Source organism: Crassostrea angulata, chromosome 1 (assembly GCF_025612915.1).
Source record: "Crassostrea angulata isolate pt1a10 chromosome 1, ASM2561291v2, whole genome shotgun sequence".
Taxonomy (NCBI): domain Eukaryota; kingdom Metazoa; phylum Mollusca; class Bivalvia; order Ostreida; family Ostreidae; genus Magallana; species Magallana angulata.
This window is the reverse complement of record NC_069111.1, coordinates 20,716,442-20,738,693: the sequence shown is the minus strand read 5'-3', so window position 1 is coordinate 20,738,693 and position 22,252 is coordinate 20,716,442. Positions and strand designations below refer to the sequence as shown.

General features: G+C 33.4%; 2 protein-coding genes across 2 annotated transcripts; one reads left to right on the top strand and one right to left on the bottom strand.

Annotated features, from left to right (window-relative positions):
* The first annotated feature begins 2,688 nt into the window (after positions 1–2,688).
* Positions 2,689–4,982, top strand: LOC128186427 (leucine-rich repeat-containing protein 1-like). Its single transcript, XM_052856225.1, has 2 exons — positions 2,689–2,848; positions 3,086–4,982. The coding sequence occupies exon 2, from the start codon at positions 3,099–3,101 to the stop codon at positions 4,824–4,826; it is 1,728 nt and encodes a 575-aa protein (XP_052712185.1). The 5' UTR covers positions 2,689–2,848; positions 3,086–3,098; the 3' UTR covers positions 4,827–4,982.
* A 145-nt stretch (positions 4,983–5,127) lies between these two features.
* Positions 5,128–20,512, bottom strand: LOC128186443 (uncharacterized). Its single transcript, XM_052856227.1, has 10 exons — positions 18,824–20,512; positions 16,544–16,608; positions 11,642–11,759; positions 10,142–10,233; positions 9,623–9,795; positions 8,350–8,453; positions 7,587–7,715; positions 6,959–7,045; positions 6,639–6,738; positions 5,128–6,476 (listed from the first exon to the last, which is right to left on the bottom strand). The coding sequence occupies exons 1-10, from the start codon at positions 20,054–20,056 to the stop codon at positions 6,301–6,303; spliced, it is 2,277 nt and encodes a 758-aa protein (XP_052712187.1). The 5' UTR covers positions 20,057–20,512; the 3' UTR covers positions 5,128–6,300.
* Positions 20,513–22,252: the final 1,740 nt, after the last annotated feature.

The following is a 22,252-nucleotide window of genomic DNA, read 5'->3' as shown; positions in this document are numbered from 1 at the left end:
GTTACGTTTAACGGGTATGTGGCATCTCCGAATTGTGACGTAATAAACAATATATAAAATCAAGTATAATTTTAAAAAACGTAGCGCAATGGGTTAGAGCATTTACTAATATATATAAGTCATTGATTCGAATCTCGCTGGGCCTTTTATATGTTTTTACCTTTCCAAAAATGTTTCAAACACATTTTTGGTAAAATAATGTAAAATTTTCAAATTTTTAAACGGCGCAAGTACAATGTATTTTGATTATAATGTACTTTTATCCACATTAATAGGGTTGCAATACCATCTTAAGAGGTTTGCCTCAATTTAACATACCGGTACATGTAGCACGAAAACAGCATTTTTAAAACAGACAAAGGTTCATTGCTTCGTGGTACGTTTTCCAAGTAAAAGCAGCTTTACATAAAGAATATCGGCAATCAAGCGGCAGGTCAGGTAAGATATTAACGTACATAATTACAAATTATATTAAAGTACTTTCTTCAATCCCAACCACCCCATCTTTGTCTCAATCTCGTGTTCCTTCCATTGAAAAGCAAAAATGGGGTTACGATATAATTATAAATTTGTTGCTCTCAAATCCATACATTTTCAAGAAAGAAGGTGTTGCAAAACAGAGGGGCTATTCCCTAACGTAGAAAGGACCTCGCTTGAGACCCGCATCTAAATATAGACACATTACGTAGAGTACTATTTTTACATAGCGGGTATGTTCCGTATGGAGGCAAAATATACAAACATTTTACGCGCATTTCTATCGAACACGACAGCCACCAACTACAGTGAGAGAGATAACCATATGCATGTTTTCTGTATTCGAATGTTAACATATCTCAATTTGATATCTATACTGTCCAGCGTGTTTAAAATATCATTCTTGAGATACATGAATAAATCTTATTCTGTCTCTTCAAATCCGTCAGAGTTGTAATTATAACCATCCTATGTTTCTATAGTATCTAAATAAAAGCTAAGTCTAGTAAAAAGTACAATTTTTTACGTACATATTTTCAGTAACCTATTGCTTCATCACCGATTCAAACTTTCTAAAATGATTTTGTTTGCTTTGAAATCAGCATACCCGTTTATTTTATAAAAAAAGGTGGAAAATCTACTTTCTACATTGATGCATACTAAGTACATTGTTTTAAAATCTCTTGTTCAGAAGAAAATGTTTTTCAACTTTATAACGGGGACTTCACACAGTAATGTTGAAAAAAAAATATAAGCAAACAGGCAAAATATTACATTAACAAGAGTTTTAATAACTTTCTGACATTCTTAAATTATCTCGATCTACATTACCTTTCCATGCGATTAAAATAAATAATATAAAAAAAAATTCCAATTCTAACTGCGTTACCACACGACTTATCTAGACATGAATGAAGGAGGGAAAATTTAATACGTCGTTTTTGGACTTCAAAGGTATTAATGATTTTTTCCAAAGTCAGATTTATTAAAATATGCCTCTTTGAAACAAAAATCGGAAATGGCAGTTTTCAAGATATTGTCTTACTCTAAACGTTAAGATTAAATTAATTTTGTTTCAAGGAGGCATTTTTTCACAATGATGAGGATTCCCCTTTTATATAGCGTGAATTCTGTCATATTTGTATGTGTAACCATTTTCAAAGAAGATGGGGGGATAAGATAGCGCAAATGCCCATTCGGTTAAGTCGTGAAATCAATTTTGATTTTTTCCCCAATTAAATCCATTTAAATATATTATAATACAAGTTTGCAAAAGAATAATTTCTGACTATATTCAGTTTTTAAAATATTTAACAAACGATAAAAAAAATTGCATTAAATTTTGGTGGTATCGAACCATAACATAAAAACCCTAGATATAAAAGGTTAGTTTTTGTCAGGTGCTCTAACCACTGAGCCATTTCAGACACATTAAAGCTTAAATACTATGTGTGACTTCGGCCACGAATTTACGAACTTGCATTATTTTTTCAAAACGTTCAATTGTTGGGACACAAAATGATATTTTTAATGTATAGTGGGTCATCTCTCCACTTTTTTGTTGACTGAAATCGGTTTGTTTTCCATTAGACTTTATTTATATTATGAGAAAAATATGGAGCACAGACCCACTCCATTAAAGAAAATGCCTTGTAGTTCTAAAAATTGACACTATTTGCAGGTTTTGATACGTATACGCCTGTTTGAGTCAACATATTCCAAGTATAGAACATATTCATAGGTTACAAATCAATGATGTGTTAAATATATTAAATGATTTAAAAAAATATATCAGATTTATTGATATTTTAATTTTTCGGTAGCTTGTCGGATGGTGTAGGGGCATTTTACACGCCTTATCCATCCATCTTCTTTATTTCATGGTCTTAAATAAGTTAGTACAAACTTTCCAAATAAAATTCTACACTGCTTTTTGTACAACGTTGCATGAAAAAATATTTACATCGAATTCTGTAACTTTGATTTTTCTATTTTATCTGCAACTTCTTCAGGGAAAATTAGCAAACGAACTGCAACACCCTCTTATACAAAAAAAATCAGAAAAAAATAGTAGTTAAAAAGTATTCATCGTATCTCATTGCTTTCGTTTGGCTTTTATATACAGGCAATTTGTGTTATACCCATGCAGTCAATTTCAGCCTGTATCAGGTATTGCTTGAATCAATAAAGGAATACCAGAGACATTTTAAAGTCTATACGATAGAACTCCTGAGGGGAGAATATGCTGAAAAATTCATGTTGAGGTCAAGGTGTGAACGTGCGGTGGGATACAGGGATCAATACATCTACATATTCCAAGGAAGCAAACTGTGTGTTGTTATCCTGCAAGAAGACAGCTGGGACAGGGCAGGTATGTATTTCTATTATTCTTTTTCTTCAAGTTTGATATACAAAGTAAGCACAATCATGTGTACTCATTAAGAACGCAAGTATTTCTATATTCTTTTTTTTTTAATACTTTGAAATACAGTATATACAATGTAAGCACATGTATACTAATTAAGTGCGCAAGAATTTCTATTGATATGCGTATACTAATCTACTTCTGTGTATCTGTGTATATATATGATTGAATGTTGTTTCCCAGGGCCTAGAACAGCATGTCTAAGCTTCCATCCAGATTCAGTACGTGGAACACAGTAACCACAAAAACTGGACCTTATCGGAAGAAAGATGGCAGTGTTGTGTATAGAACGAAGCGACCGTTGGCAAGACCCCGCCATTCGGCTCGATCTCAGCAGCCAACGCGATACCCAGTAGCCAAAAACCAAAAGGGTCTTCTGGAGCTAAAGCTCTGTCATTATCATTTGATTGAATTTCCAAAAGACGTCTTAAACTTTACTGGTCTTCAACACCTCGACTTATCACATAACGTTATTCAAGAAATACCGGGAGCTATTGGACGAATGCGAAGGCTAAAAGTTCTGCATCTCCATGATAACAAAATCAGTCGTCTGCCAGAAACCTTATCCAATTGTATTCACTTAGAGGACATCAACTTGACCAAAAACGAACTATCCTCTCTTCCTCAAAACATCGGCGCATTAAAATCATTGCAAACGTTTCGTCTTGGTGAAAACAGATTTGAAAGTCTGCCACACGATATCAGTCTCCTTGGTAACCTGAAATACCTCGATGTTCACGGCAACCATTTGTGGTACTTGCCGTTTGCGCTGTCGCTCTTGGGGAAGCTGCATTATTTGAACCTCGCAGACAACAAATTCGAGCATCTTCCACTCCCAGTCTGCCACATAACCTCTCTTAAAGCCCTTCAGCTACGAGGTAATGGTCTTGCTAACCTACCACCTGATTTCGACTCTCTTAAACAGCTAAGAGAAGTAAATCTGAGCTTCAATAAGCTCCAGATGATACCCTCCAGCATTACTAACCTCCCAGAGCTTAAATATTTGAACCTCGCGGGAAATAAAATTCGCCACGTTTCGCACCACTTCGCCAGCTTTGCCAAATTAAGAGTGTTGCATCTGCAAGGTAATGAAATCGAACACTTTGCTGAAGGATTCGTACACATGCGTTATTTGAACGTGTCAGAAAACAGACTTTACACGCTTACTGTTGGGAGAATGAAGAAGCTGCAGCACTTAAACGCTAGCTTCAATCAGCTGGACAACATTCCCGCTGGACTCCTTTCGTGTCCGAAACTGGAAGAGCTCAAACTAAATGGGAACAAAATACAAGTGATTCCGCATGAAATCATACAACTGCAGAAACTACGGGTGCTGGACCTCGGCAAGAACGAACTAACATGTTTTCCTCAAGTCATCGACAAAATGGTGAAACTAGATTACTTTAACGTACGAGGAAACTTCATCAAACAGAGAGAAGGATCGCCCAAACAGGTGTGGCCTCAGAGCTTTTCAGTGATGGTGAAAAAAGACAAGCCTTCACCACGATCAGTCAAAACCCCCATTCATGTAAACCAGAAGCCCAAAAAAGCCATGTCGGGCCACAACCAATCAGCTCGCAAAAAGCCAAGGTACACCACACAGTCACAGCACCTTGACGAGTTGTTGCAGAATGGTTTCTCACTCCGCCATATTGAAAACGGCCATGATTCCGTGATGCATCACTATAAAAGGGAAGAGGAGTTAGGCCACCCCCACACAAGGCACATTGTAGAGGACGGTCAGAACAGAAGGCAACAAGCAGAAAGACGGGACCAAGTGGCCACAGAGAAGACCAAACACCGACTGGATATACAAGATGGCTTCAGTACATTCAGATCAGCAGACACAGACTTTCAACTGTTGGGAATTTGTAATCAGGTTGAAATGTTGCTCAACAAACAATTACTACAGCCAGCAATGTAAAATGGTAAACAAGTCAATGGTTATGACTGGAAAATGTTTGCCTTGCCTGTCATATTTATTGTAACTTTGCCGCATTTCAAAGGAACAGGCAAGTGGCATTAACTTGCAGGGCTTTGTTGGAATTTCTAAGAACAGATACTTGTATATGACAACAGTCAAATGAGTCTATCTACATCACGGCTTCTGATTTAACATTTTGCAGTATTCATGTAGTGTTGTTATAAATGGGTGGCACACACACCATATCTTTGATATACTACATGTAGTATTTCAAGAATTGCTGACCAAAGAATAATCAAAGTAACTGTTTCATTACCTATTTATATTACTATCAATTCACAATACACAATGTAACAACTGTTATTCAAATTCAATGGAAATAAAATACAAGCGCATTTGATGTATCTTGATTTTTTTCTCGTTCTCTCTCCAAAAACAATTGATTCATTGCACCAACATAAAATGAAAATTTTTAAGAAATGCAAATTACCAGATAACAGTACTGGTAAACTGTGAAAAAATTTGGACAAAAAAAAACATCTGATGAGTTTTGTATCTACGTATATTGTGATTAAGAGATATTCCCCATCAACCAGGGGACTAAAAGGCATCTGGTAATTGGATACAGTACAGTCGTATGAATTATCAATTATATAATTATGAAATATGAGGTATATGAACAGAATCTCTAGAATAATTTATAGCAAAATAAAAGGACGGAATGTTTTGTGTTTCTTCAATCTTCACCATTTATAAGGACCTCTAAAAATACTAGAAGTGTACAAAATGTGGAGAATAATGAAATACATGTTACAATGACTGACTTGCTCATGTGCGAAATGTCACAATGAATAATAAAAATTCTGTCTTGAAAGACAAGTAAACATCACAAATAACTGACATCTGGGCCAATAGACATGACAATATTATGAAAGGGACATTACTCCTGCCAATTTCTATTCTACACGGTGGTACGTTTACATTGTTTAAAGCTCTAAGGAGAAGGCCAAAAGTCAGCCGGTTGCACAAATTGCCACAGTATCACAACAGACTATGCTTGAAGGTCAAATAAAACAACCTTTTTTAAGCTCTACAACCCTGTCTGACAAAACTTTTGTCTCACAAAACATAAAATATAAGTACATGTACAACCATTGACCTTAATTACTGAGGCTCATGCAGACAATAAAAAAAAATTCATTTTGAGCAAAAGATGATCTAAATTCATTAGGCCTTTTCATTACCGGTAAATAGTGGACTGTGCTCTTATTTGGTTTGCAATTTCATAAGCTGACAACAAATCTTAATTCAACACTAATAAATAAATAACTTAAAAAATCTGATAAAAAAATCTTTTTTAAACTACGATGTCAATAATTTTTTTTTTGGTCAGTCACAAAATATAAACTATCAATAATGACTACAACACTCAGATCCTAGATCCATAAACTTAAATTAAAATTTTGGGACAACATCAGACTGCCATCTGCATGTCAGCATAGTTGTAAAAGTCTTCAATCTGCTTTTCCGCACCTGAACGGCTCTCGGAACAGAAATAGTCACATATTTGTTCCTGCTGGAATGCATTTAATGCTGATCGGACAAGTTCTATACAACCTTCTCCGTTGAATTCCAAGCCTATTACAGCACCTATAAAAATACAAGGGAAGGGGATGCATTAAAGATTTGAAAGAAATGTCAAATAATCTCTAAACTTATGTTCGCATCACACATCATAGATTATAAATGTATTGATCAAAATTAACATATTAAAATATTTTTCCTCAAGAATTACTGTTAAATGAAAAATACCTCTTTGAACAAATGGAGAATAATTTTCTGTTCCAAACACCCTTAAAGCATCACTCGGCTCCATGGAAATATCTCTCGTTTGTACTAAGACAACACTGGGCTAATAGAAGAGAAAAAAAAGGTGAAAAATTTACAATCAAGACTTTCCAAATAATTGTAAATACACAAGTAGTTTTTAAATTTCATGCAAATGAGAAATTTACAATTAAGATTTTCACAATAAAGGTAAAAATACATTAGTTTTAAAAGTTTCAAAGAGTTATCTAAAGGAATGCTGAATTTAATTTCCCCATTTAATTTAGAGCTTAATACCCACTAACCTGGCTTTCAAGCAGCTTATCTATGAACTGTCGAGCTCTGGTAGAGTTGGTGTTCTTGCCATCATTGAAAAACACAACCAAACAGGACTGCAAAAGTCAAATGAAAATCTATGTTGTTGTTCTTTTTTTTTTTTTTATAGATAATATACTTTGCAACATTATACATTGACATATTAAATGTTAATTTGTTTTTATATTTTCTATAATGTTTGGAATTCACTACCACTATCACTTTTGAAAAGCAGTAGATAATCAGAGCAAGTAATTTTAATATTTACAGGAAGATTACATTTAAAAAAAAAGACTTAATGTACAGGTTATAAACTCATGGATCCTTGTTCATCTTTATCAATTAATTTTACATCTATACACCCACACAAATAATGAAAATTTTGCAGGCCGGGTATTTCATGTTGAGAGTTTTACTAAATATGCAGTACACTACAATTTGAACAACCTTCATAATGAATCAAAGTTTTATTGTCTATTACCATGGAAATTTTAATTTCTACTAATTATTGACAAAGGGATTCTGTTAATTTGACAAACAAAATGAAAAATAAGACTGGAATGAGTATTTGTGACTTTTGTGTGCTGTATTACTGTGATAAAAAGTAGGCAATCTCACTTCATCAGAATTTTTGCGCCGTGGCCCCAGCGTGAGTGGCACCACACTGTCTGCCTTAGAGGTGGATACTGCGACTGACTGAAACTGTTCCGTACTGGGTAAGGGTATGTAGTCTTCAACTTTAGATTCCTGGTGAAAAAAAGAAATAAAAGAATACCCTAATAATAACTTTCCAAACAGAAAACATTAGCTTAGCATGGATTATCAACATTTTAGATCGGAGGCAGCATGAGAGGTTTTCTAAGAAACTTGGAGTGTTTCAAAGCTTATTTAGAAGTCTGTAATGATAATGCAAAATCTAATAAATCAAGAAGATTTCATATGCTTCGATCCTGATAATCAAATTTATACTGATCTCCTAAATTGCCATGCATTTTTACGAAACAGATTTATATGCAATTGCTATTTTTTTAAAGGATATAAATGCAAATGCTGACAAACTTCCCTGATCTATGAATACTTCAATAGTGAAGAATTAGAAAGTAAAATGTAGGTGTTTATGTAACAAAATGAATACTGTAAATTACGCGAGTACTTCATTCCGTGATTTGGCTGGTTTTTTAATTGTATCAAAACACAAGATGGTAAAATCGCGAATGTGGAACTTTTCTCCTTATTTCTTATAGTTTTCAACTCTCAGAAATTTAAATATTAATGGCGAGATTTTAAAATCCACGAAGGATGCTTCTTGCAATTTTACGCAGATATTAATTCTTTTTAGGAATTTACAGTAACATTTTATATAACAGCTTGATTGAAGCACCTCTGGTAGAAGTGAGTAGTGTTGCTCATCAGGGTCCTGTGAGAAATCATGGATAGTTCCCCAGTTATTGCTGAACACACTCAACCCAGCCATTTTGAATTGCACTGAAACATGAAAAAAGAAAAACCAATGACATGAGCATGCAATCCAATCTTATTTTAAAATGTGTTACATTTGATGAATAACTCAAATACTATGCAGACTTCAATAATATTGGGTATGTGATGAAATGTTAAAAATTAATAAGTATTGACAGGCAATCTTTCACTTTGGGACTCCTGATAATGTACGATACTTTAAATAATACAACCATCCATGCTAGTACATTTACTTTAACATGTGACCAAGTCAATTAAAAGTTTGTTGGGAGTGATTGAAATTAAAGCAACCCCCCCCCCTCCATTATTAATTCAACTACCATATTTTATGAATCTTTTTTTATTACTTGCATATTCTCATTTTTGGTCTGTTGCAATTAAAGCATTTTTTTTCCCTTATGCAGGAAAAACATATTTACCGGTATATACCGGTAATTGTATGTTTTCCCTATTTTTTTTTAATTGTCCTTGTTTTTGATCCCCAACTTCCTACTTGTACAGTGTATATAGGTCTGCTCATTTTATCCTGAGGGAGAAGTGCCAACTTTTCGTCGTCTACTCAAACACTTTTAGTGTCTTAGTGTCCAACTTTTTTATTCTTGACTTAGAAATAGGACCATTCAGAGCACTTTCAGATAGTTATGTACGATTTAGCTTGCATCTTCAAGTATCACAATCGTAATTTTAAGTACCCTAATGTTGTGTAAGCAAGTGCACAAACAAAATAAAAAACAACCAATTGAAATATTTTGTAATAAATTCATGCCAAAACAACTTTTTAAGGATGGATTAACTTCAGTTTTGCATATATATTATTTGATATGGGAATTTGTGTAACTTCAATATTTCATTTCCATAAAAACAATATACGCTTTCAATAGGCTTTTAAGTACATGTACTTTACCTGTCCTTAATCATTTGAATCCATTTTATATCTTGTTGATTTTGTGATTAAGTAATTACTTTTCAATTCAGTAATATTGTGGTGTCTGAAGTCCATGATACCTCTGTTAATTAAGCTATTCATTTAAATGTAATTGATGTAAAAAATAGTCTGAATAATACCGGTAATGTTGAATTAAGTTACCTAAAACTTTTTTGACTTTTAATGTCAGTAATATCTGTTACCAGTAGTAGTTATACCGGGTAATTAATTTGATGGGCGAGGCACTTACTTTTAAGTTCTGGATAGTGATACTGGTAACAAGCAAACTTCATTCCAGATGACGCTTCTATAATGGGCTGTGTGTTGCAGCACAAAAATATGTCGATTTTACTGCAGTCTCTGGTTCTGAATTGCTGGCAGGCAACAACAATTTTACAGTTTTTACAATCTCTAATGAAAACACTGAAAAGAGACACATTTTTATTTGAAAAACAATAGCCATGCACTTTTTCATATTTGGATAAGAAATCAATATATTTCTTGGATGAATGAAAAAATCTGCCAGTAGATATGTTACTTGACATCTATTTGAAATTATATCTTCTTGAAGTTACTATGATGGAACATGTTTGCTGTTTTATTAACAAAAGTCAATGGGAGTTTGATGACAGAATCAGCATTCAACTGCATGGCACGTCATAATCTTGATTTATTAAAATGTACTGACACATCAATGGATTCTGAGCTGATGTTTTGAGGAAACATGATTGTTTAATGTTCACGAAATTTTCAGAGTCACAGGACTTACCTAGATTTGACAGGTCCAAGAAAGATGTTACAATCTACACAATCATCTATATTTATCGCTGCTATGTAATCAAATACATAGATGTTACAATTCTGAAAAAAATTATATATAATAAAAAAAAAAATAGATGTAAATGCATGTGTACAGGTATACAAAATACTGTGAAAAACAACAAATTTGTGTATTAAATCTTTATCAATAATAAGTAATCTAAATATGTTTTATCATTGTAATCTTGTTACTGTAAATTCCTAATTAAAAGCGAGGAATTAATATCCATGCAGAATCGCGAGAAGAACATCTCATGGATTTTAATTCCTCACTTTTATTTATTGGGCAGATGTAAACTATTAAACATTATGATAAAAAATTCGCTGTTCGCACTTTTTTATTCTGGCAATTTGATGACCCATTGAATCGCGGAATTAAGTACTCGCTTAAAATAAAGGATCTACAGTATTGTACATGTAAACTGGTAAATAATATACATGTATTTCTGAAGCAGTCTAGCAGACTAATTGAAATGAGATCCTTAGATCTGCTCACATACAATTGCTACACAGAGCAGCTATAGCGACTCCTGTGTCAGAAGGATTTGTCATCAAAGTACCAGTAGGCTTCAGAAACATTTAATTTCCAAATTACATCTTATTACATATTGCGCAGCGATCGTATATGAACAGATCAAAGGATCTAAATATTTCAATTAAATTGATTTCTGTGGGTAAGAATTTTTAAAAGAGACCTGCAAGCACCAAATTATGAAACTAAATATGCATATATATTTACATCTTTACTGTGTATTTTACAATCACCTCAAAAGCAATCATTTATTTCAGTCTAAATGGAAGTGTTTTTATTACATCACTACCTGTAATATTGGGGACATAAAAAAATAAGACATTGCAGTTGGAAACCTCTCGATCAGTCTCCGATCTGCAGATCTTGTCAGCTAACAATATGACAGAGATTAATTTCCAAACTACGCCTTATTTCCATAGCAATGTATCATATTGCTGCAATATTAAAATAGAATTCAGATACTTATTACTGGGTAATACCCGGTGTTAAACATGAATGACACTTTTGGTAAACAAAAGGATCAATTTACAAATCGCCACACAATCTTGGCTGTATATACCATATTGGCCAATATCAAACATTGATTTGTATTATATCATTCCTCTTTTCTAATGAAAAAAGAATCTGCAAGACATTTCACAAAGTTGCATTAGGGATTGGAGGTTTATACGTGTACTGATATCAAATCATTTTACATGTATTTTCAATTTTGCAATTGCAATGCTGATTTTCATAAAAAAAAAAAAATTCTGAGTTTTTTCTCAAAATCTCTTGGACTTCAATTTAAGATGTTTCAACATTTTTTATTGCTGCCAATCTCAATAATGTTTATGACTCTGATATCTGATCATCAGAAAATTAATCAGGTTAAAGAACAAATTTCTGTTCCTCTGATCAAGATCTGATTATGACACAAACCTTGCAGTTCTGGATGACAAACTGTTGTCCATTGACTTGTCCAGGGACTCTTCCTAAGGTTGAATCTGATTGGTTCTCTATCATATAGTCCTTCACATTTATCTCCCTTCTCTTGTCCCTATAAATAATGGTAATTAAAAGAAGTTAGTTCGATCAACAAATTATTCTCAATATAGAGTAATTACAATCCTTTGAATTTATACATTGGAAATGCGAACATGTAAGTCCTATATGCATCTATAAGCATTTCTGATTACAAAAAAAAACCTTCTCTCTTCATGCATATAGAAAGTTTTTAATTATGTATGTACCTGGCTTTTTTCAAACATGCTCTCCATCTTTCACAGTAAATGTTTAGACAGTTCATAATACAAGTGCAAAATCAATTCATGCGGTATTTGTTTATTGTGAAACAAACACAATGGAATTCTTTTAGAGATATTATTGGAATTATTGAGTTTTCACACCATGCAGTTTCATATTTGGGTCAATTATTACGGATCTATACAAATAACTTCACATCCTTTTACAAGTTTGTTTCCCATAAATATGATACTTGAATGTCCGCGACTGGTTCCTTTTAGTGGATTATGCACACAACAACTTTACAATTCCGTTAATTATTTCCTGAAAAAGACACATTTCACAATCAAGTGACCATCTTTGTTCCCCTTTCTAGGAAATACGGAGGAGTCAAAGTATCAAAACATCAACAAACATTCAGAGTTTGATCTTGGTTCCCATGCCGTTGCCACATCCGCTCCGACCACACAAATGATGTTCCATTATACTTCTCATCAGCGTGGAATGCATCACCATACAAATTAATCTAGAAAATGGGACGAGGTAATAGCCATAACAATCTCTATACCTGGAAGGCTGCTGTCACTTTAATATTGATTATGAGATCAAAGCCCAATCAATGAATGAGTATTTGATGATCAGCACTGAAAAGGCCGTGGTTTCATCTACCTGGCTGCATTGCCTGTTATCAAGGGGGCATGAAATATTAATATAAACCAGCAGCATTACAGAAATTGCATCGAGAGAACGGCCCAAATTATCCAGAAAGCAATTGTCTTAGCGTCGTGTTTTACACCATTGAATATATCCTGTGTTCCAAATATAAGAGTCGTAAAGTTCCTGGTTGACACTTACGCATTATTCAATCATTTAGTAAATAAGAAACAGGTGAAGCTGCTGTGTTAAGAAGTGTGAAATACTGATCAATGCTCGTGTAATACTTTTGTGACCATACAACAAAATATCAGTAAATGTACATGAAGGGATGAACAGTAAATGGACCACATGAGGTTCAATATACAAATGTAAATGTTACAATCTGCCTATCCTATGCAGAAGATTATAAAAACACCCGTGTAATGAAAAATTAATCAGATGTTTAGCACCCACGGTTATTAGATATCTATATATATGCAGGCACTCCTTTCATTTGAATGACAGACCTACATATCCATCCTCACTGCCCTCCCCCCCAAAAACAATACCCCCCCCCCCCAATACATGTATATATAAAAATCTACATGTTATATAACTACATATATTATCATAATTATATGATTGTCATTTCATGATTCCAAGATTTCAAATTTTTAAATATATAAAATTTCTAACTTCCTTTTTGCTTAAAAATAATGTAGATTTTATAATTCCTTCTCATAACATGAATGTTTAAAATACACTTGATTCAATGGTTCATGTGACAGCCACCATTTTTACTCAAAACAACATAAGTGATTAGTGCATTAGTTTTCTCTCTCATCTCAACTCTGGTTAACAAGCAATCAAATCTGTATCCTTATAATATATATAATATTGTGTGTGGAGGGGGGGGGGGGGGGGTAAATAGAAAACAAGACCATTCTATTGGTTAGAGCTTAAAAATTACTCGTACAGCACAGGAAAAACCAGATTCCTCTTGAAATCTTCTATAACCCATTTTGTCATGCCAAAAGTGGCTGCCCTCAACTTTGTGTAAGTAAATATTAGAAAGATATTATAGTATAAGAGAGATTAAGTGTTTTTCTCATCACTTACATATGTTACAAAAATTGAGTTTGACTCAAAAAGGGAATACATATAATTCATTCACATGATGATAATTGAATAATATATAAAAATCAATTAAGTAAAAAACATGTATATATAAGGAAAAGCCTTAACTCGTAGTTGTTTTGTTTTCACAATTTGCTTGCATGCATATTGAAAAGTTTAATGATGCTTATGTTTTATTAAAAAATTAAGCAATGGCTGATTCAAAGTAATCAAAAGTTTTTTTGTTGTATTCAATGCATGGAACATGTTTGAAATTGTAAAACACAGATTTAGCAAAGGCAAGGACTAAAAAGCCTCATAAAGGAGAACTCGAGAAGACAAGGGGCTCAGTACATGTGTGACAATGGAGAAGCTTTGTCATGCTTCTTAGAAAATGCTAAATCCCAATATTCTTTTATGAGCAAAAAATAATTACTCTACATCCACAAAAAGTGATCATTATATAACATTAATCTTTTATTAAATTTTAGTTTGTGTCATCATGATAATAAATTGACCTTGAGTATCAGAGTTATGACACACCCATAGTTCATTAGCTAGCTTTGTGCTATTCATGATGTTTCTTGCCTTTAATCAGTATTGATTTTTGAATTGAATTTACAGGATGATATTAAATAAAGCAATGTAGGTTTAACCTTTTTAGTTTTGTTATGATTAATTTATCAATTTTCCATCTATTCTAATCTATAATTATATATAGAGTCCACTCCCACAGGATGTAAGAAAGATTCAAAGTTCATGTATCAAACTAAGAATGCATGTTTCATCAGGAAAACAGCATTCAAAAATAAGCTAAGAATGCATGTTTCATCAGGAAAACAGCATTCAAAAATAAGCTAAGATTAGGACTTAATTAGGTTTTTTAACATTTTAAGGGTGTAGGATTTTCACACATGCTCATGTGTTATAAGGCATTCCATAAAAGATCCCAAAACTTTTTTTAGCTGTTGCTTAATGCTCTTTTGCTAAAGCTCTGTAAAAAAAGGTGCATTCTGATTGTTACGAGGCTAAACCTTCTATAGTCTGTCCCAAGATATTTTGGCCGCATATTTTCTTAAATTATTCAATATCTATAAATACCTCTTGGTTCAGAAGATGTTCATTCAATAGTATGAAAAAATCCCAAGATTTCTCCTTTGAAACGCCCCCTCTAGCTTGTCGGGTATCAGTACACGGCTAAAAATAAAAAGTCTACGAGGTTTTTCCATTGCCAAGGAGATGAAGACGCCCGGATGATAACGTTGAAAAATTGCGCGAGGTGTCCCGAGTATTTCCGAATGGAGAAAAGATGTCAACATTCCCCATTATAAATCTGTTTTCATTCCTGTGAATTTTTACGATGGAAAAATGATAATGTGTAAATGAAGTTATCTTGGGAATTTTCCATTTCATCGATTTTAATTGCACTTCAGTCACAGGTATGTTTATTTTTGTTAAAAATCGTTCAAATATGCAGCATAAATATCTTGGGACAGACTATAATACAGACCATTCAAAAAGTGAAAAATCTATGCACTTTCAAGCCTATTACATTTATACCTAACTACTGTAAATGTATTACATTTACAGTACCGATCAGACCCAACCTAACAGAAAGTAAACCCCAACTAAACCCTGGGTTTACTTTCTGGGTTTACTCTGGGTTTACTTCGGGTTTACTAGAGTGGACTTGGGGTTTACTCTGGTGTTAGGTTGGGTCTGATCGGTACTGTAGCTGGGTATTCTAATTAGCGTTTTGGCAGAATGCAGCTTCCCCGTAACCAAGTACATCGCCAAATGTCAACCATATATATTGATCAACAGCACATTCAGGAATGAAATAAAATTCATGCTAACATGTTGAAAAATCATTTTACGCCAAATATCGTATACGCCAAATATAATGAAATTTATTTGCAAAGACCTAACTTCGTGATTTTCCAGAGATAAACTTGTTTATGGTGACTAATTTTCATGGTCCAGCTTTTCTTGCACCTGTGTCATTATTATAGCCATAAGGCAAAGACTAGATTGCGGCAAGAAATATTAGTGATGACAATTATAAGGCTTTCGCAAACCTTGAACAAATTTCTTGCACCTGAATAAAAGTTGGATTGCAGCGAATAGTTTACAAGTAAACATGCAGTGTCTAGAAACATTATTATCCAAAATTATCACCAAAAGTTCATAAAAATGAAATTTAATTTGATCAAATCTTTGTTTGTTGTCTTCTGTTTTATAATTTGTACCTTCTATAAATGAAGCCATCGACATGTAAGAGATTCGAAGCACTGAATTTGATATGACTTTGTCAATAACATCATGATTATCGAGTATCAAATGAGTTTAAATTGTCCTGAGGTCAGTGGGCTATCAGTTGTCAGTGGACTATCAGTTGTCAGTGGGCTATCAGTTGTCAGTGGGATATCAGTTGTCAGAACCCACAGGTTGATACTTTACTTTCATTTTTGTAGCCCACAGGATTTGTTCTTGTGTGTAAAATCCTTTGGGTTCCATTGTTGACGGCTATGTCTCAGTGTGACACGAAAATTCACAGCCTTCATCCACGTGGATGTAAGCTATGCCTGTCAACTTCTCATAAGAGAATAACTATTTGGGTAAATTTATTTTATAGAAACGTGTCTGTGATTTTAATTCAAAAACATATTTACAGCTGATTAATGCAGAAAGAATGATTTGCATATTTCATCAAGCGATAGAAATCATTACACATGCAAATATTTTTTCCGGACGTTTTCTATAATTACAAAAGCGAGGCTAAATGGTTTGCTTCTTAATGAGAATCTCATTGTTTACACTCGATACCGCTAACGTGATGGATCTTACCAGGAATATTGCTTTGGGGCTTCCTCTACAAGTTCTTCATGGCGAGATGACCGACCGAATCCAAACTTCGACAATAAACAACCCATTATTTTTTCAGTTGCAACATTCACAACCGCCGGAAAAAGTAAAGAAAAAGAGTCTCTAAGTGCAGGTAAATTCAGGTAAAAATTTACAGGAAGTCGAAATCATTGGAATGACGATCCCGACTTAAAATAAAAAAAAATACCAGAGACTCATCCCCTAATTAATAAATATGTAATAACATTCAACTTAACATACAACATCTTCTTTTTGCAAATGTACATAGTGATACATTAGAAAACAAAAATATCTTAGGTACATTTTGCAATCGAGCTCTCTTAGAATGTAACGTACGTTGCAAAATGATTTTGACATTATGATAATGTGTACTTGTAAACGCCCTAGAATAATAATAATAGAAATAGAATAGAATAGAATAGAATAACCGGAAGGTCCAAGCCGTATAAAATTAAACAGGGCGCGAGAAAGCATGGGTCTACCTTAAAACCTATTGCATGTTTTCAGTTTTTACCATTTTTATGAAAATGTTTATTAAAGATCCAAGAAAAACTGTCGGATTTATATTTATTCTAAGAAATTTAATTATGAATTTAATCTTTATACACTCATCTTTAAACACTCATATCCGTTATCTTATGTAATATCTTTTATATTTCAATGAGAAAAATTCTGAATTTTTCGTTATAAATTATATATATATATATTGCTGTTTTGTTAATCTCTATTTCTTTTTTTTCTTCCCAAAATGATAATGTGAAACAGAAAATGGGGAACAGAAAATTAATTCCCTTTTTCAATTCCGTTAACAATAAGGATTTTTTGTATCCGCCTTTTTTAAAATAGATTTTCTTTTTAAATTATCATCCTCGGAATCCCACGGCCGGTCTAGCTACCTAAGAGGTAAGAAAAGCGAGACCGACTGTGTGTTTCCAACAATGTCAAATTATGTGCAAAATAACATGTATATACATGTTATTCTAAAATACATTGATAAAAATCCCACATGTTTTATCGTTTAGGGTGGGATATTGCGTTTGTAGTGTACATGTAGTTGTTGATTTAATTATTTCCTTTTTTAATCACAGAAATAAACCTAAATTGTTACGGACATGAAAAAAGCCCTGTATTTGATACTTGGAAATGGATCTCTAACAACTGTGATGATAGAACGTACTTTCAATAAATTCCAACAAACACAATAATATACTTTAAGATTATTGGGTGCTTAAAGATGTAGATTCGGAAGTTTAATATTTAATCACCAAATATCTGAAAGCATGTCTTAATCTATTAAAACATGTATGTATTAATACTATTATCTTGCAATAAATATTTACTTTCAAAGAGTAGAATTTAAACTATATACACATGTATATATGAAATTATATTAAGATTATTTCTAGTTAAGGGGTATCGATATTTTAAAAATCTCCAAATAAAGAACGGAAAATGTAATGGTATAGAACATTCAAAACACATTAGATAACAGTTTAAGCTTTTTATAAACCACGATTTATAAAAAGCTTAAACTGTTATAACCAAGTTTATACGATTATAATTTGGGTAGCTATTGAACCCATTCCTTATAATATATTTTTCTGCTTTTAATTGTAAAAAAAACCCCGGTCATTTGACTTTAAAATGACATTATATTGTAATGAATACAAACAAAATGTCAGACGGATTGATACGTACTGTTACGTAGGAAACTGTCAAGTTGTAAAAATAATTAAGGCATAACTAATTGCTAGTAAATGATTATAATACTAATAAAAATGTTTTAATCACATGACTTTATATAAAATTGTATGTAAGTAGCTTAAAAGTTTTGAATTAACTGGGTGTAAATACAAAATTTTACAACATAACGTTAACACACCATTCTTTATATGATATAACGTAATGTTTTAACCAATCAGAAAGCGCGTTACAACAAAAATTAAATTATTCAATTTACATGTACACGTTAACTTTTAAAGACGCTGTTTTTACAACAAAAATTTAATGACAATGAAACTCAGTTTTTTTTAAAGCAGTACAGATATGTTTGTGCATGATCTATTTCAGGTATGCAATTTGAAAATAGTATAATGGTGCATCGTCGGTCTTTTAAAAATTAATATCAAAGACCTCCATAAATTATCATTACAAGTATATCAACAAAAGTATCTTATCATTATTATTTTGTCAATTCTAAAATGACCGTGATGAAAATGGAAGTTGTTGGAAAACTTCTACCAGTGCTTTTCTAAAAGTCGTATCAAACAACCCAAACATGAAAGGGTTAATGGTGTAACTGAATAGATAGCTTCGACGCAGAAGAAGAACGATGTTAAATCCAAATCCTGGCTGTAGTTCATTGATGGTCACAATGCCTGCTGCCTCCAGTATCAGTATCAAGATGGGCGAGATGAACGAAATAGACGTTACTAATGATATGGAGACGAACATGTAATAGTATCTGAACACAAATAAGCCTAATCCTGCGCGCGCTTTCTTGACCTCTGATACCGTGTACTTCCGTTTCCCAGCTTCCGATTTACTTCTTTGTACATTCGTTTCTGTGAACCTCTTTAAAACCATCTCCTCTGAATCTTCCATAGAACGGCTCTGCAAGCGTCCCTGTAGGTTGGTGTCTGATTTGGAGTACTTGAGCAGCGAGTTGTAGTTCAGAGCGTCTTGGGATGCAGAGAGCATGCTCTTGGTCTGGGGTGGCTGAATCTTGGTGTAGATCCTCCGACCTATCAAGGTGTAGATGACAGCTGTACTTATCACGATCCCGACGAAAAATAAACCAATAAATCCCAAATAGATATCGAGACCATACTCCTCGTGGACATTTCTGGTTACATGCTCACAGCGAAACTCCGTCACGTTGTTGTAGATATTTCTCTTGGTTTCATTTACACCGATGAAGACGAGAGATGGGATGGAGAGAACAGTACTGCATATCATCGAAATAACTATCGCCATTCGTTTCCAAAACAGTGACATTCGACTTTTCCCCCGAGTACAAATCTTCTTGTACCTCTGTATAGATATTATTAACAATATGGTCAATGATTCTACGCACGTCACTCGCGTTACGAAATTTAGACTCTTGCACATCACTGATGACGTGAACATAACGGGGATCGCATTCAACGTCACAAACAGGACAGACGCTGAGACACAAGCCAACATATTCGTAATAGCAAGACAGGGTATAAAGTATCGGTCATCCCTTTTGTTTTTCATTCGGAAATGGTAAGTCAGGATCACAATGGAGTTCCCTATTACCCCGATGCTCAGCAATATCGATACTATTATCGAATTGATCCGATAGTTGGCAGCAATGGCGCTGTTTAGATCTTTTGTGGAATAGTACACATGAGTTTTGTCAATGGTTTGATTAAAGAAACCAACACTGCTTAGGTTTTCTGTGGAATAGAATACCGGAGTTTTGTCACTAGTTGGATTAGACAATTCCATTTTCCTCACCCTTCAGTTTCCACTTTTGATGGCGTTATCCTGAGCTCTTACTTGCACATGGAGAATATCACTGACCCTAGATCACTCCGAGTGATTCTGAGTCTTGCTGACATAAAAAAGAATCACTTTAAGAAAATGACACCGGGGCAATCGAGTCTCTAAGCACTTCCCTAGTTTGATAGACCGCGTATCAAACCGGAAGATTCGGCAAAGCCTGGGGTTTCCCTCGGCAAACAATCAATGGTACGGTGTTATCACGTTCTGCACTGTCTTTGATGGCGCAATGAAATTAGGAAGTAAATTGTTGAACACATGTGGAAAGCGTATAAATATCCCTGTCAAGACTATATGACAACAAATCAACTTGTATTGACTTTCAGGGCGAAAAAAAAGTGCAAATCAGTCGTTCAAAAGTGAAAAATGTCGTTTAATATTGCCACCAATAATTAAGTGATTGTCATTTTAAAACTTGGCCCATTTCACGATTTTTATCTAAAATGTACAAGTAAACGTTTTCGAATAAAGCAAACAATTAAGTTGTATCATCTATTAAAGGTTTTATAAAAAAAAAAATTACTACATAGTACAGTTTCTCTTAGATATCCCATCAATCAGTCACTGTGATCGTTGCTGTCACTTTAATTAAATTTGTTACATAATAAATCATGTGCGAGGTGGATAAAGAGGTATTCAGTGTACATTTGACTGACATTATCTAATCTCCCGTGCAAAAAAATAAATAAATCCGTTTCAATATTTCTGGTCATATACGTGTATAATTAAATGTAGGAACTGTCAAAAAAATAATTAAGAGTCGATCGAGTTATCAATATTTAATCTCTTAGACTGATAATTAATGGCTTATTTAAATAATATAATAAAGTTAGTCATTTTTTAAAAATTTAATCAAAACCTCATCCGAGTAGCCTTGGGTCCTGGCTGTCGCCGGTTTAAGTATAATGGTCTTAAGAACGAGTGCTTGTTTCCCACAGGTTTTTATCTTTAATTTTCTCAAAATTCTTGTATCAGTACTACAGCCATGTACTTCCTCATTATTCTCTTATAAATGTAGAGATCAAAGTGGAAAAGGCTATAGCTAAGACCGCGCCTATAATAATGCTTCATCGCCCCGCGCGATCTAGCTCAGTTGTTGGCGCACCTGACTAGAGAATTCAGGAGGTCCGGTCTGGTCTGCCATTACTGACTTAAATCAATTCGCATATCTGTTACAGGAAATGGTCATCATTAATTATTTATTTAGGTTGTGTAATTTCTCTATATGAGAGTTATACTCCGTCCCAAGATATCATCGATTCACATTTTCCTTAATTTGTCATGTTGAAAATTTTGAATTTACTGGGTGGGTGTAAATACAAAATTTACAACATGACAAAAATTTTGAATTTACACTCAGTAAATTCAAAATTTACATCAAAAAAAATTACTTGATTATCATGAAAGGTTCAAACGATGTTCATTCAAAAGTATATGACAAATTTCCAAGATTTCTCCTTTGAAACGCCCCTCTATCTTATCAGGTTTCAATACTCGGCTAAAGATAAAGAAGTATACGCGGGGATTTTGCATTGAAAAGTACCCGGATGATACTAGTAATGTTGAAAAATTATGCGATTGAGGTATACTCCGAGTGATTTCCGAATGGAGAAAAGATGTCAACATTTCCTGTTATAAATCTCCGTAAGAAGTCTATTTTCGTTCCTGTTACTTTTTTTATCGAGTGAAAAATTATAATGTATCAATCAACTTATCTTGGCTATCTTCCTTTTCATCGATTTCAATTGTTCTTCCACTGAGTTCCCGTAAAATAACAAATATAACAGTAGAGATCCGGATTTCGATTTAGATGTATTTTTGTTATTATTATATATCAATAAAGATTAATTGTTTCCCCACATATATGTATCTGATAAACCTAAACAACCCCCCCCCCCCCCCGAAATATAGAAGCTATAATTAATACATTATCGAAATTCAAATTTTAAACAATTCGAATTTTTAACAATTTTGCACAATTTGCAAAAAAATTTATCAATAAAGTGTTTTAAGGTTCAATGTCACGGATGAGAAAGGAGTCTTCCTGTTATCAAGCATATCAGTAAATGCTTCGGTGGAAAAAATGTGTTTAACCATTAGTGATAGAAAAACTATACCGTATATATATATATAATTTCTTTT

Bases quoted from the DNA above. Each gene is read 5' to 3' on its own strand.
- LOC128186427 (XM_052856225.1), top strand. From the start codon at position 3,099: ATGTCTAAGCTTCCATCCAGATTCAGTACGTGGAACACAGTAACCACA.
- LOC128186443 (XM_052856227.1), bottom strand. From the start codon at position 20,056: ATGGAATTGTCTAATCCAACTAGTGACAAAACTCCGGTATTCTATTCC. The intron at 7,046-7,586 runs GTGAGATTGCCT...TGACTTTTGCAG, and splicing joins GGCGCAAAAATTCTGATGAA to TCCTGTTTGGTTGTGTTTTT. The intron at 6,739-6,958 runs GTTAGTGGGTAT...CTCTTCTATTAG, and splicing joins ATAAGCTGCTTGAAAGCCAG to CCCAGTGTTGTCTTAGTACA.